The sequence below is a fragment of the Calidris pugnax genome, unplaced genomic scaffold, assembly GCF_001431845.1.
Source record: "Calidris pugnax isolate Ruff unplaced genomic scaffold, ASM143184v1 scaffold217, whole genome shotgun sequence".
NCBI classification, from domain to species: Eukaryota; Metazoa; Chordata; class Aves; order Charadriiformes; family Scolopacidae; genus Calidris; species Calidris pugnax.
Window position 1 is genome coordinate 437,500 of NW_015090962.1, and position 15,851 is coordinate 453,350.

The 15,851-nt window shown below is 56.7% G+C and overlaps 1 protein-coding gene across 1 annotated transcript in view; it reads left to right on the top strand.

Moving 5' to 3' along the window:
- Window positions 1-15,851, top strand: part of AJAP1 (adherens junctions associated protein 1) — a 207,859-nt gene that overhangs the window by 180,090 nt on the left and 11,918 nt on the right. Inside the window, exons 3-5 of the mRNA XM_014952421.1 lie at window positions 4,970-5,052; window positions 12,856-13,075; window positions 15,354-15,596. Of these exons, the coding sequence (XP_014807907.1) occupies window positions 4,970-5,052; window positions 12,856-13,075; window positions 15,354-15,596 (546 nt within the window). The remainder of the gene's footprint in view (window positions 1-4,969; window positions 5,053-12,855; window positions 13,076-15,353; window positions 15,597-15,851) is intronic.

Consider the following 15,851-nt stretch of genomic DNA (forward strand, 5'->3'; position numbering starts at 1 on the left):
GCGAGGCCGGGGAGGGGGGGGGGATGGGGGGGGGTTTTGGGGGGGGTTTTGGGGCAGAGCAGGGGAGACAGCACATGTAGGGTCATGCCAGGGATGGGGGTGGCGAATTGAGGGGGTTTCGGGGGGGGGGGGTTGGGGCAGAGCGGGGGAGAAAGCACATGTAGGGTCATGCCAGGGATGAGGGTGGCGAATTGAGGGGGTTTCGGGGGGGGGGGGTTGGGGCAGAGCGGGGGAGAAAGCACATGTAGGGTCATGCCAGGGATGAGGGTGGCGAATTGAGGGGGTTTCGGGGGGGGGGGGTTGGGGCAGAGCGGGGGAGAAAGCACATGTAGGGTCATGCCAGGGATGAGGGTGGCGAATTGAGGGGGTTTCGGGGGGGGGGGGTTGGGGCAGAGCGGGGGAGAAAGCACATGTAGGGTCATGCCAGGGATGAGGGTGGCGAATTGAGGGGGTTTCGGGGGGGGGGGGTTGGGGCAGAGCGGGGGAGAAAGCACATGTAGGGTCATGCCAGGGATGAGGGTGGCGAATTGAGGGGGTTTCGGGGGGGGGGGGTTGGGGCAGAGCGGGGGAGAAAGCACATGTAGGGTCATGCCAGGGATGAGGGTGGCGAATTGAGGGGGTTTCGGGGGGGGGGGGTTGGGGCAGAGCGGGGGAGAAAGCACATGTAGGGTCATGCCAGGGATGAGGGTGGCGAATTGAGGGGGTTTCGGGGGGGGGGGGTTGGGGCAGAGCGGGGGAGAAAGCACATGTAGGGTCATGCCAGGGATGAGGGTGGCGAATTGAGGGGGTTTCGGGGGGGGGGGGTTGGGGCAGAGCGGGGGAGAAAGCACATGTAGGGTCATGCCAGGGATGAGGGTGGCGAATTGAGGGGGTTTCGGGGGGGGGGGGTTGGGGCAGAGCGGGGGAGAAAGCACATGTAGGGTCATGCCAGGGATGAGGGTGGCGAATTGAGGGGGTTTCGGGGGGGGGGGGTTGGGGCAGAGCGGGGGAGAAAGCACATGTAGGGTCATGCCAGGGATGAGGGTGGCGAATTGAGGGGGTTTCGGGGGGGGGGGGTTGGGGCAGAGCGGGGGAGAAAGCACATGTAGGGTCATGCCAGGGATGAGGGTGGCGAATTGAGGGGGTTTCGGGGGGGGGGGGTTGGGGCAGAGCGGGGGAGAAAGCACATGTAGGGTCATGCCAGGGATGAGGGTGGCGAATTGAGGGGGTTTCGTGGGGGGTTTGGGGCAGAGCGGTGACGGCAGCACGAGTTTCCCCGGTGGCAGCGCTGGCCGGGAGAGAGAAAAAAAAAGCTTGTGGTGTTAAAGGGGAGCTGTTGGGAGGCAGCGCTGATTCATTGCTTTTATCGGAGGCGTTTTCCAGGAGCTGGCCGTGTTTTTCCCATTAGCCATCCCTTCCCCAGCCCATCTCCCTTAATGGTGTTGAGCGCGACGCTCGGGCACGGGGACGCCTTCCCCCGGCGCTGTCTGCTGCCTGGACATGGATGGGAAAGCTGCTTCCCATTTATTTCAAATTATATTTGTTATTGCCGGTATTAAACCCTGGGATACCGTTGTATAGTTTACAGAATTTATTCACTGTGCATCGACTGCTTTCCGGCCCGCAGTGATTTTTTTTTCCCGAGTCGAATCGAAAAAAGAATTTTATGGCCTAATCTTAATCCCAATTAGTTTACCCAGCCTGCCCGGCTTGGCAGGAAAAGAGACAAGCCAACCAGAATGTTGTTCCTGACTTAAGGGAGTTATTTATAGCGGGGGGGGGGGGGGGGGCTCCCAACCTACACACCTTTTAAAAAAAAAAATAAAAAAATAACACCACGCTGGAATTGGCTGGGTAAATGAGCGAGGGAGGGTGGATAACGACTGCCGGCGTGAGCTGCGTGACGTGTGATGAGATCTTCAGCCTTGTCTTCCCAGAATGGTCACGGTTGGTGCTTTGGGCCATCGTGGGCTCTGGAGGCATTGTGGGCTCCGTCGGGTGCTGCCCGTGGCAGCACATCCATGCTCCGTTGGCAGCACGTGGGAGGGTGGCCATGGGCACGTGCTGGGGATTGTCGGTGTTGGATGCCTCAGTCTGGCGAGGATGAGCTCCTGGTGCTGCTCTGCCCATGGACCTGCCCCCATTCCCATGGGTCCTGCCCCCATTCCCATGTTTTTGCCCTCATTCCCACAGGTCCTGCCCCCATTCCCACATTCCTGCCCCCATTCATAGAATCATAGAATCACTGAGGTTGGAAGAGACCCTTGGGATCATCGAGTCCAACCATCTCCCCTACTCTACAAAGTCCTCCCCTACACCATGTCCCTCAGCACTGCATCTAAACGGCCCTTAAACACAGCCAGGGATGGGGACTCCACCCCCTCCCTGGGCAGCCTGTTCCAATGCCCGACCACTCTTTCAGTGAAAAATTCCTTCCTAATGTTCAGTCTAAACCTGCCCTGTTGGAGCTTGAAGCCGTTCCCTCTCGTTCTGTCACTAATTCCCTGTGAGAAGAGACCAGCACCAACCTCTCTACAGTGTCCCACGGGTCCTGCCCCCATTCCCATGTTTTTGCCTCCATTTCCACGGGTCCTGTCCCCCTTCCCACAGGTTCTGCCCCCATTCCCACATTCCTGCCCCCATTCCCACCCATGCTCTGCCACCAGTGCCCTCCCTGGCCACCAGACCAGCAGAGCCACAGCCGCCGACATCCTCCTGAGGGGCCACTGCTTTAATCTGCTGGCTCTTAAACCTTCATTAGGGCCTTTCTCCAGGATGGGAGTTTTTGCTAATTAACCTCTTTTCGCCGAGTGGTGGATACGATAAACTCCTTCTCAGGGCTAAAGGACCTTTTTGAGCTCAACCCGTCCACCCTAAATTGAAATTGAAAAGCGCCTGAGCTCCAGATCTGCTTTTCCTTCCTCTGTGGGTGCTGGATGCCCCAGGAGAGCCCCCGGGAAGCCCCTGATGGGGGGGGCTACCAACCCCTGGGGATGCTCTTGGCTCTCTGGAAGCACCAGCCGTGGCAGTGCCGGTGCCGCTGGCGACGTGCCCGTGCCAGGCTGTGCATTTCTCAAGCCCTGCTCCGCTCTGTTGTATAAGCCGTAGCGGCTGGAAGCGTTTGTTCTCCGCTGGGGAAAACATATGGCTACAAATTAGGATGAGGTAAAGCATCTGTACTTCTCCTTTCCCTCAGCCAGCATCGCCAGTCCCCATCCCGCACGGTGCCGGGGTGATGGGAGGGTGGGCAGGGAGGATGCTGCTCTCCCAACTCATGGTCTTTTAGCTCATGCTGGCAGCAACCTGGGGGTCTGGGTGGTCCTCAAGGGAGCTGGGGTCACCCCAGGAGCTGGCAGAGCCACCCCAGGGGTGCTCCCAGTATGACAGCAGCACCCCAGTTCCCACAAGATTGTTCCCTGGGCTGCATCAAAAGATGCGTTGCCAGCAGGGCCAGAGAGAGGTGAGTCTGCCACTTTGCTCTGGTGAGACCTCACCTGGAGTATTGTGTGCAGGTCTGGAGCCCTCAATATAAGAAGGACATGGACCTGATGGAGAGGGTCCAGAGGAGGGCCACAAGGATGATCAGGGGGATGGAGCCCCTCTGCTACGAGGAACAGTCTGAGGGAGCTGGGGTTGTTCAGCCTGAAGAAGAGGAGGCTCCGGGGAGACCTAATAGCAGCCTTCCAGTACCTGAAGGGAGCCTACAGGAAGGCTGGGGAGAGCCTGTTTAGAAAGGCCTGCAGTGACAGGACGAGGGGCAATGGCTTCAAGCTGGAGGGGAACAGATTTAGACTGGAGATGAGGAGAGGGTTCTTCACTGGGAGGGTGGTGGAGCACTGGAACAGGCTGCCCAGGGAGGTGGTTGAGGCCCCATCCCTGGAGATATTCAAGGAGAGGCTCAACGAGGCCCTGGGCAACCTGGTCTAGTTGGGGGTGTCCCTGCTGACTGCGGGGGGGTCGGACTGGATGGCCTTTGGAGGTCCCTTCCGGCCTGGGCAATTCTATGATTCTATGATTGGGTGCTGCTGGCAGGATAACGGTGCAGTGTTCTCCACCGTTGGGGTGGGGAACCGTTGGGTCCTCACCTCCCAACAGGAGTTGCTGTCGAAAGGGACATGCTCCTGGGAGCCTGCTCTTGCTCCTGGGCACCCCCAGTGATGCTGGGGGTCCCCAGGGCACACATGGGGCGGGGGGCACCTTGGTGGAGGCAGCGGCGCTGGCTCGGGTGGGCAGTGCAGGCAATCCTGCTCAGTGAGATCTTCCTCTCACCCCGCTCCTCCACGCTGAAAAATTAGGGGGGGAAAAAAAAAGCCAGAAACAATGTCTGCGTGACTCACGAGCAGCAAAAAGAAGCCTTAAAAAAAAAAAAAAATAGCACATTCTCTGCTGGTAGGATGGAGAGAAGGCAGACGGGGGATTACTTGCGATGCCCAGAAAGACAGCTTTTTTTCTTTCTTTTTTTTTTTTTTTTCTCCCGTTTTTCTGCTGGTAGGTGCCACTCTGGTGTGGTGGGTGCTACTGGCAGAGCTGGAGGGGGGGGGATGTTGTGGGTAACCCCCCCAGCTCAGGTGTGTTTGTCCCGGTGCCACCTCTGCCTGCTCGGCGCCTGGCAGAGTGCTGATGGCAGTCAGATGGGGACGCAATATGTTCACCCAGGCGTAGTTTATGCTTATGCTTTTCAAAAATGTGCTTCCCTTTTTTTTCGGGGGCTGTCATAATCATTTTTACGGTGGAGCACGGGAAGAGAGAAATAATTAAAACTCCGGCGTGCTGCAAGAGGCTGGAGGAGCTTCCAGCGGGGCGATGCTCTCCGTGCTCCTCCGCCGAGGCAGAGCATCCTCCAAAAAAAGAGGAGAAAAGAGGAGAATGAATCAGAGAGCGCCAGGGCGAAGGCATGAATCGCGCTCCCTGGGTTGTCTGAGGCTCTCCTTTCAGTATTATTAGAATAAAGCCGTCTTTAATTAAATCTTTAAGTGCTTTCTGTATACAGAAGACTTCATGTGTCGTCTGCAGCTCTTAATGGGGTGGTTCGATCGCTGGTACACGGCGAGTTTGGCATCGTGCTTGGAGGCAGTGGGTGCTGTGGGGCACCCCCTCCCCGGGGCTGGGGGTGGGCATCGCCATCCGGGGGGGTCCAGGGAGGAGGTGAAGGGCTGTGTGGGTGCTGGTGTGGGCACCCATCATGCCAAATCTCCATCCCACCCTCCCCACCGCCGGCCAGGAACGTATCGGGAATAAATAATAATCAAGAGACATTCTCTTCCCCGCTGGGGGGTGACCCTGCCTTCAAAAAGGGGGGGTGCAGGAGAGGGGGGTCGCTGGATGCGAGGAGATAGCGGCTGCAAAAGGCTTCAAAGGAATTAATTAAAGATAAAATGTGTTTAAAAGAAGACCCTGGGCGTTCGGGATGGAGCCGCCGCTTTGATCCACCGTGCAAGGGCGTGGGGGGAGCCGCCGCCGCGGGGGGCTGCAGGGGAGGGAGAGGGGGGGGCTGGATGGCATCTGAGGGGCCAGTACCCCCCCCGTGGCCTGTCCCAGAGGATCCGTGCATCCTTAGGGATGGGGCATGGGATGAGCGTGGCCGGGAGCGGGGGCTGGTTTCTCCCCGGGATTAGCAGAGGCTTTTACCCACGTGTGCCCCAACGAGCCAGAAACGCTCCTCTGCTGCTCTCGGAGGTATTTACTGCTCGGTGATATTTGCTGTAACACCTGAGAAGATAAGTCTCAGTGTCTTTAGCATAAGCCTCTAGGATCTTGGTTCTTGGCAAGAATATTTCGCGGCGGCGGCAGCAGGATATTCTTCGCCTTTCATCAGCCCAACACAAAATACCAGGAGGTTTCCAGGAACCTTGGTGGTGGTTTTTTGTTGTTTTTTTTTTTTTCTTTGCTGAAGAGCTGCGTTTTCACTTCAGGATGAGTAATGCTCGCCGGGCTGGAGTTCGGAGCTGATTGCCCTGATTTACCAGGTGGAAAATCAAGGGGCTTTGCCTGCCCAAGCTCTGCTTTGGAGTCCAGGGGGGGGTTCAGAGGAGCAGCCCCCCGGAGATTTCCCAGCCGATGAGCTGGCTTTGCACCAGAGCAAGGTTTTCCAAGCCAGCTCCTGCCAAACCTCCTCCCCAGCCTCTAACCCTTGTGTTCTTTGTGAGTTATTTTTCTTACAAGCCATTAAGCAGCAGTAGGGTTCGTGTTAGGGCAAAGTCTGCCTGATTCCCCCCCCCAAGGGAGAGGCTGGTGGTGGCCGAGGTTGCAGCAGAACGGCCACACAACGTTCCTGATTGAATTTTTCTGTCCTCAAGCAGCTTGTATCGACCAGATGAGGCTTCCAGGGATTGGATGTGTTTCCCGATGGCTGGGGAAGTTGTAACACCTCCCGAGTCCAGCCGGGTTTCCCCAGGTTCTCCATGATGCTCTGGTGGAGGTGTCCTGGTGTCCAGGATGAGCAGGAACAGGGGAAGGAGCCCCGTGGCAGGGATGGGGATGGGGTTCTGAGCCCCATGTGGTAGGGGGGGTCTCCCCAGAGTGGAGCAGAGGGGCAGAATTCCCCCCCCTTGACCTCCTGGCCACGCTGCTGAGGGTGCAGCCCATGGTGCAGGGGGTTTCGGGGCTGCCAGCACAAGTTGTTGGGGCATGTGGAGCTTCTCATCCATCAACATCCCCAAGTCCTTCTCCTCGGGGCTGCTCCCAGCCCTTTCTCCACCTGGATTTGTGCCTGCGATTGCCCTGACCCAGGTTCAGGACCATGCACTTGGCCCTGTTTGAACTTCATGAGGTTCACATGGGCCCACCTCAAGCCTGTCCTCTGGATGGGCATCCCATCCCTCCAGCGTGTCACCATGCCACGCAGCTCGGTGTCATTGGCAAAGTGGCTGAGGGTGCCCTCAATCCTACTCTCCATGACACCAACAAGGATGGTCACCACTGGTCACCACTTGGACATTGAGCCATTGACCGCGACTCTTTGAGTGTGACTGTGGCCACGAACAATGGCCACGGTGCCAATTCCATCTGTGTTTTCATCATAACCCTCTCTCTAAGCTCTTCAGCTGCTCCCAGAAGCTGGTTTCTTTTCAGTGCTCCTTACTGGAAGCCTGTTTGGGATGGTCTCTCCCTGGCCAGGAGTGATGCTTTGGTTGAGGAGCGAGAAGGAGAGGTGTCAGGGACTGACCCTACACGTGTCGGTCCTGCTGCCCTGCCTTCTTCAGCAGATTTGTCCTCTTCTGGTGTTTGGACCCAAACTGGGAGTTGAGGGAAGGCAGAGGGGAAAGGAGCAGGGCAGGAATCCACGTGAGCAGGGGTTTGGGTGCCCCATCGCAGCCCTCATGGCACCTCTTGGGTTCCTACCACTAACAGTAACTCAAAATTATACTCTGCAAAATGAAATGGAGCTGTTTTTCCCTTTTTTAATTTTATGCAGCTCAAAGGCCTTGACGAGGGTCTTCAAAGAGTTGCGGCTCGTAGCTGTTTTTATTGGGAAAATGAAAAATACGGTCTCCCTAACCAGAGCTGTTGAAATAAAGGCCTTGGGGGATAGAGGTTCTCTTTGTTTTTAATTAAGAGCTTATATCTCCTGTTCGCTGCCGTTGCGCACTTCTGCAGTAGCAAGACATTAGGCTGGAATGGATTTGCTCATGGAATTAATTCTGTTGATGCAAAGCTGTCCGGGAGCCGTTTCAAAAGGTGGCCAGAAAGGCCAAAACTCAGCGCTTTCATCTCGGTGGCAAATATATGGTCTTTAAAATAACATATAAAAAGAAAAAAATCCCTGGCACGCGCTCGCTTTGGGAAGATGGAGTTTTTTCTCTGGACTCGGGGGAGTTTGGAGTCGTGTTTTGCAGGTGGATGCCTGGATGCTGCCCGTGCTGGGTCCCACCATTGAGGAGATGGCACTGGGACGGGGCGAGAGTGGAAAAATCCCCGCAATATTTCAGCATTTCCCAGGGTTCAGAGAAGGCTTTTGAAGAGCTTTCCCTCCTGGCAGGCGACACATTAAATTCTGCTGCACTAGCAGAAGCGCGGGGGTTTGGACACACTTTCAATTCCATTAAATACTTCTCCTGTAATTACCCTCCAGTTAAATGGTCACTGCGTCAAATTGCCTGGTAAAAGCCTCGTAAGAGGGAGCCTCCCGCAGCCCCTGGTGGGGAGGAGGCATTTCCAGCTGCCGGGGCCGGGGTGGATGATCCTTCCCCATCCCATAAACCAGCCCCTGCCCTTCCCGTGGCTTGTTTCTTCGCTGTTATTAGCATGTAATTAAGTGATCGCTGGGATGGGAGCTTTGCCGTTGGAAGTGTTGGCCGTGGAGATGAGCAAATAAATCCAAGGCACCGTAATTCCTGCTTCCAGGTCCTTCCCTTGCAGCCTGCCCCACGTCTTGGGGGGGGGGGGCACAGGCTTTTCCTGTGAGTTGCCTGCTCGGCAGAAGGCTTCCTGTGCCTGAGGAGGAGGAGGGTAATTTTTGCTTTATGAGCTATTGATTTTATCCTCCAGGTCCCTTCCCTCCAGACAGATTGGGCTCCTTGGGCCGTGGTTAAAATAATGCTTTGCTCTTCCCAGCCATCTCTCTTTCATCTCGCCTCCCCCCCCGGTGCTGCGTGTCCCTCGTGGGATGTTCCCCTCTCTCGGGATGCCCCATCCATCAACACCCCCCCCCTCGCAGATGGGATATTTCTGTTCAGTGTTGCTCTGCACGGCTCTATATATTTCTTTGGAGGCCTCCAGGAAAGGATGTGGTGTGTTTGCAAGGTAAGGATGGAGACCTGTGAGTCTCTCTTGCGTTGCTGCAGGGCTTCTCGGGGAGTCATCCCACTTGCCATCCCGTCCCTTTCCCTCTCTCCATCTCTGCCGTGGCTAACGTGGTTGGGAAAAAAACATCTCCCATCCCCTTGAACCTCTCCCCCCCCCGGGCTCCAGTGCAGAATTAATGTGTGATGCAAAGGAACTTGCTTCTGTGCCGGTACATATGGCAACTTATGTATGTGACGGAGTCTAAAATTATCCAACCCTTCTTCAAATCCATGTGTCCTGCTCCCGAGAGCTGCCTTCCTTCCCAGTGCTCAGCCACCTGCAATCTGTTCTGCCTGCGCCTTCCCCATTATGTAAGTGCAAGGATTAATTGCATCGTTAGGTCCTCCCCCCCCTTGTCCCTGCCGCGGCTCCCCCCTTTGCGGAAGGTCTCGTTTCCGACACCGTTTCTGTTTTCAAAGGAATCGGGCACTGGGCTGGGTTTTTATTTTATTTTTAGACTCTTTTCCTTTTATCTTTTTCGGCCGTGTCCCACTGGGAGCTGCTCCAAGATTCCCAGGAAGGAGGTGGCTGGGGTGGGCGTCACTGCGGACCCGGCACGCACCGGAGCTGCCAGCTCCATTCCTCGGGTCTGCTGGGACACGGTGCCCATCACGACTGTCCTACAGGGACCCCAAGTGTGGGGCCAGAAGCCTTTTTCCATGGGGGAGGTGGGGAGCCCTATGGCATTTTCCCCATGAATTCCCTTGGGAAATGAAAGCCGGTGGTGGAGCAGCCACAATTTGGCTCTGGCTCCCCAATCCCTTGTGGATGCTGGGTCTTGGTTTGGAGCCCCCCAAAGACTCCAGAGCCATGAATGGGTTCTAGGAAGCCCTGCTGGGACTCCTGCTCAGGGCCACGAAGCCCATGGGCTATTCCCTGGTGTTGGACCCCCTCCAGAGCTGGAACTGGGTGCCCGGACCCCCCCATCCTCTGCCCCCGCCGTTCTCTTGCCCTGCCCCGCTCCTTTTCTGGCAGCTGCTGGTGCCAGCCGCTCTCCAAGGAGCCTTGTCACAGCCTGTTTGAACCAATTGAAGTGTAATTGGGAGTAAATGAAGGAAATGGGTCATTTGCAAAATAGGTGCTTGAGTCGAGGGAGAAAAATAACCCTGACGCATCCCCGTCCGTCCCGCTGCGCTCGGCATCGCCAGGGCCCGGGGGAAGGAGAGCAGCCGTCCGTCTGTCCGTCCGTCTGTCTGTCCCAGGGCTCCCCAGGGGAGGGGGGTGTGCGTTGGGGAGCAGAGGAAGAGCCCCAAAGTACATGGGATTTGCCTCATTCTGTGCCTCCCTGCGTTCCGGTGGGCTCTTCCCTTCTTGCCAGCTCGGGATCCAAGGTCAGCATTCCAGAAGTGCTGGCCTTTGGGAAATCATCTCTCCTTGGTCCTGCCTCGAGAAAACCCCTTCACTGGGGTTAATTTCACATCTGCCACCACCTCCTGCTCCCGTGTCCTCTCCTTAGAGTTGGGATCCCTGTTTTTTTCTCCACTTCTTCCCCCACATCTCCCCCATGGGGAGCCCATTGGCAAAGTGGGCTCAGAGCATATCCCTCCCGGCAGCCCGGTGCCAGCCCCGGGGCTGGAGTGAAGCCTTCCCTGCCATCCATGGCACCAGGGGTGTTTTGGGGAATCAGACTCACCGAAGGTGACCTTGCCTTTATTATATTAAATTGGCAAGACTCACCATCCCCAGCCTTTGATTTATGTCCGGGATGCATCCTGGCAGCAAAGTCCGCGGCGCTTCCTGAAAAGGTGTCGCTGCTGGCTGGTCTCACTGCTCAAAATTTGGGATTTTATGGGTCTCCGCATCCCAAGCAGGGATCTGCACCTCCTTCCCGGGGTGGCCTTGGGTCCTGCAGCCCAGGCAGCACGGGGATGCCAGTGAGGGTAAGGTGATGGCCGATCTTGAGCAAGGATGCTCGGGTGGTGAGATGTGGTGCTGAGGCAAGTGTGTCTGCGGGCAGGGCTAACAAAAGCCAGGGTAGCCCTCGAGGCATGGCGTGTGCTCCCAAAAGCTGAGAAGCTGCTTTGGAGGTGGCCATCCAAAGGTGACTTATGTCTTCATCTGCCTGCACTGAGCAGCTTCCACCTCCCCTCAGCCTGGAGAAGAGGAGGCTGAGGGGAGACCTTATTGCTCTCTCCAACTCCCTGAAAGGAGGGTGTAGAGAGGTGGGGGTCGGTCTCTTTTCTCAAGTCCCAGGCGACAGGACCAGAGGAAATGGCCTCAGGTTGCGCCAGGGGAGGTTCAGGCTGGATATTAGGAAAAATTTTTTCACTGAAAGGGTTCTCAGCCCTTGGAATGGGCTGCCCAGGGAGGTGGTTGAGGCCCCATCCCTGGAGGTGTTCAAAAGAGGGGTTGATGTAGTGCTGGGAGGTATGGTTTAGTGATGATGCTCCTTGTTTGTTGTGTGGGTGTCTATTTTTGTCAGTTAGGTTGAGGGTTGGACAAGATGATCTTTAAGGTCCCTTCCAACCTAGAAGATTCTGTGATTCTGAGATTCTGGGTGTCACCGTGGACCTCGGTCTGCAGCCTTTTCTCCTGCTCTTCCCTGGCCAGAAGCATTTTTCGTTGTGTCTCTGGGGGTTTGGATTCGGAGGCGTGTGGGCTGGGGAGACGTGGACCGGGAGCCGGGCTGTGCTCGAGCAGCCATTCCCCCCGCGCTGAGCTTTGTCGGCAGCGTGGGCAGGGACCCGAGCCCCCCAGGGAGCCGGGGTGAGCAGGGGGAGGAGAGATCACAGATTTCGAGGGAGTAGGAACTTGTGTCCTTCGAGAGAAGGCAGCAGAGCAGCCAGCGTGATCCGCGCTTTAAAATACCACCCTTAAATCTCGTCTGGCCTAATTACCCAGCCTGGGGCTGGGGCTGAGGCTTGGAGTCTCCCACAAGCCCTGAGGATGTGGGTGGCTGCTGTGGCCAGTTCAGTGCCCACACCCATGGCCATCAGCCACCTCCTCCCTGGGCCAGCAGCTGGAGCTGGCATCCCTGGTCCCAGTGGCATCCCTGGCTCCACCAGCATCCCCGGCTCCACCAGCATCCCCGAAAAAAAAAAAAAAAATGGCCCCATGAGCATCCCAGCTCCACCAGTATCCCCAGTTCCACCAGCATCCCTGGCCCCACCAGCATCCCTGGCCCCACCAGCATCCCTGGCCCCACCAGCATCCCCAGCCCCACCAGCATCCCAGCCCCACCAGCATCCCAGCTCCACCAGCATCCCTGGCTCTACCAGCATCCCAGCCCCACCAGCATCCCAGCTCCACCAGCATCCCTGGCTCTACCAGCATCCCAGCCCCACCAGCATCCCAGCTCCACCAGCATCCCCGGCCCCACCAGCATCCCCGGCCCCACCAGCATCCCTGGCTCCACCAGCATCCCAGCTCCACCAGCATCCCTGGCTCTACCAGCATCCCTCCACCAGTATCCCCAGCTCCACCAGCATCCCCGGCCCCACCAGCATCCCCAGCCCCACCAGCATCCCTGGCTCCAGCCACTCTTGGGTGGGAAAAAGCAGCAAAAAAGCTGGGAGCTCTACGCATGCATTGCACAGATGCACATATAGATAGAGATAGATATATATATATATAAAACTGCTTGTTTTCATGTCGTGCTAACACTTATTTATTTATTAAAAATACCATCCATCAGGAGCTGCAACATCTGCTTGTGAAAAATAGCACATCCTTGGGCCGCCGCCAGGAAAAATCATTTCATTACGAAATTGCAACTGTAAAGCGGCACCAGATCGCAAACATACTGTACATCGAGCTGCTTTTGTTTCCAAACTGCTCATTAGGAATGATACGCGGAGCCAAAATTATACCCTGTGTAAGGTGAATTACGAGAAAATGAGCCCACCCCGACCCTTCTGAGTGAGCAGCAGTTTAGAGCGGTAATTATTATCTGCGGTTAATCCCGCACCCACTGCAAAGCTGAGCTCAAGTTTCTCTTTCCGTCCCGGAGGGGATGCGTCTCCACATCTCTTCCGTTCTTCCTGCCTAATTCGGGCTGACAAGGAACATACTTGAGAGGGTAGGAAATGAGAGGACTGGCTTAAGGATTATTTTATGTAAGGCAGGGGAGAGGATTGCGTCCCCGCTGCTGAGGGGGGGAGGTGATGGGGGGGGTCTGTGCGTGGTCGGGGGGGTCTGTGCGTGGTCGGGGGGGCTTCACTCACCACTGCCCCACATCCCCCGTGGCTCCCGTCCCCACTTTCTCTCATTTCTTCTCTCCCACAGGTCTGGCAGTCCATCAGATAATCACTATTACCGTGTCCCTCATCATGGTCATCGCCGCGCTGATAACAACTCTTGTCTTAAAAAATTGGTAAGGTCCCTCCTGGGGCTGGCTGGGTTTGGGGCGGGGGGGTGGCACGGGGATGGGGACAGGATGGGGATGGTGGTGTCTTTCCAGCACTAAAGCCTGTGGCGTCTGCCGGGATGGTCTTCGGAAAGGTGTTGCAGGAGAAAATGGGGTGTTTTTCAATGCTGAAGCCTCCAAGGGAGGTGGAAGCACCTGGGCTATCCTGGCTCTCACTGGTGGTGGGTGGCTTTGGGGACCAGCACATGGCCAGGTGGCCACATCTCACCTGCTCATCACTGCTCCGGGGTCACTGTGCTGCAACATGGTGCCACCTGATGATGCCAGAGTCCTGCCTTTGGCCACGGCTGGTGTCCCCACGTGGGTAGGGGACCACCCTGCTCTGGGTGGCATCTCCTCTGCCCCTGCCTTAACCAGCTTTATGCTGCTCCTCAAGCCACCCCTGGGCTGTGTGGGCAATGGGGACATTTTGTGACCTTCCCCACCCCTCTAGGGACTCAAGGGCATCTCCTGACCCCCTGGGTGCCACCGGTTTGGAGCGTGCAGGTCCCCCAGAGCTCTCATGTGCTCCTCCAGCTTGGTTTGCTCCCATGTGTTCTCTCAGCGTGGCCGGGCGTGCGGCAAAATAGGTTAAAGCTTCGCTTCAGGCACTCGGGATTTTACCTATTTTCTCATGTGCTCCTCCAGCTTCGTTTCCTCCCGTGTGTTCTCTCGGCGTGGCCGGGCGTGTGGCAAAATAGGTTAAAGCTTTGCTTCAGGCACTCGGGATTTTACCTATTTTCCCAGGGAAACTGCCCTACTTTGAGGTCAACCTTCACCGGAGCAGCCATCGAGCTGATGCTCTGGGCATTCTCCCCTCTGCCCTCCCCACCAAGCATCCCCAGGGGCTGCAGCAAATCCATTCCCCCACCCAGGAGGATGATGATGAAGTGATGAAGAAGCCCTAGGATTAGAGGAAAAACTGGTTGCAGGGCTACCAAGTCTCAGCAGAGGGGTAGTGAGACATTCAGCTGGCCAAAAGCACTGAGTTACTTGCCCCCCCTCCCCAAAACGAGTTTGCTTTGCTGGGAGCCTGCGGGGAGGCATCGGTGATGCTGGGTTTTGTATCTCAGACAGGATTTACTTTACTAAACTTCCCCAGCCCCAGCAGTATTGAAATGAAAGAGTAGAAAATATACTGTCTAAAACACCCCTGGGATTTTTCTCTAATAGTAGTAGTATCATCGATCCGCTGACCACGGCACAGCGCGAGGAGCCTCGTGCTGGAGCCAAAAAGGAGAAAAGAAAAATAAATCCAGAGCTCAGTGTAGAATAGAGCACAGAGGGATCCGGGAGCACTGCGGGGCCACCAGATCCCATTGGAGCCTCCAGAGCTGGTGGGGTCCCCCAGATCAGGGCTGTCCCCCCAACCATCCCTCAGCTGAGGGGGGGGGTCTGCCTGGCAGAGCACTTTCTGAGCTATTTACCCCAATATTTTAAACCTTTCGATGCCTCCCAAATGGAAAAGGTTTAAACTTCATTGTTCTCACCTGTGTCTTTTCACTTAAAAAAAAAAAAAAAAAAAAAAAAAAAAAGGGCTTTCATTTCCTGCAGGTGTAAAAGTGTGACTTGGTAATTCCTCTGGTGGTAAAAAGCTTGTGTCTAATGATCCTTTAAGAAAAGAAAGGCAAGGCCAGTGACTGCCTGGTGGTGGCTGATCTTCCCAAAGTGCCTCAGCAGCTTCTTTTGGTGCAGCCCAGGATGTCAAAGGAGGCCCTGGAGATGCTGGGAGGGCTGGAGCCCCTCTGGTGGGAGGAGGGGCTGAGATAAAGAGTTGGGGGGGTTCAGCCTGGAGAAGAGAAGGCTCTGGGGAGACCTTGGAGGGCCTTCCAGTCCCTAAAGGGGCTCCAGGAGAGATGGGGAAGGACTCTGGATCAGGGAGGGGAGCCATAGGAGGAGGGGGAAGGGTTTGATGCTGAAAGAGGGGAGATGGAGATGAGATGTGGGGAAGAACTTCTTTGCTGTGAGGGTGGTGAGAGCCTGGCCCAGGTTGGCCAGAGAAGCTGTGGCTGCCCCATCCCTGGAGGGGTTCAAGCCCAGGTTGGAGGGGGCTTGGAGCAACCTGGTCTGGTGGGAGGTGTCCTTGCCCAGGGCAGGGGGGTGGAACGAGGTGGTCTTCAAGGTCCCTTCCCACCCAAACCATTGAGTGATTCTATGAATTCTAATCTAATATTGAGCCATGTATAATTACCGGTGAGTAATAGGAGTGGACACACGGGGTGTCGTGTCCCCTTCTCCTCCCCAGCTGCGCGCAGAGCGGGCGCCCCCGGCGCAACAGCCACCAGCGCAAGCTGGACCAGCAAGAGGAGAGCTGCCAGAACCTGACCGACTTCGCCCCGGCCCGCGTGCCCAGCGCCCTCGACATCTTCACCGCCTACAACGAGACGCTGCAGTGCTCCCACGAGTGCGTCCGCACCCCCGTCCCCGTCTACGCCGAGGAGGCGTTGCATTCGCCCGGGGATTATAAAACAACCTTCAACGGAAACAGGTGAGGAGGAGGCGCCAGGTCCCGGCAGGTTGGGGGTTCGTTCGTTGCCAACGTGCCCTTGTGGCCCCCCAAGAGGGCCAGTGGAATCTAATATTGAGCCATGTATAATTACCGGTGAGTAATAGGAGTGGACACACGGGGTGTCGTGTCCCCTTCTCCTCCCCAGCTGCGCGCAGAGCGGGCGCCCCCGGCGCAACAGCCACCAGCGCAAGCTGGACCAGCAAGAGGAGAGCTGCCAGAACCTGACCGACTTCG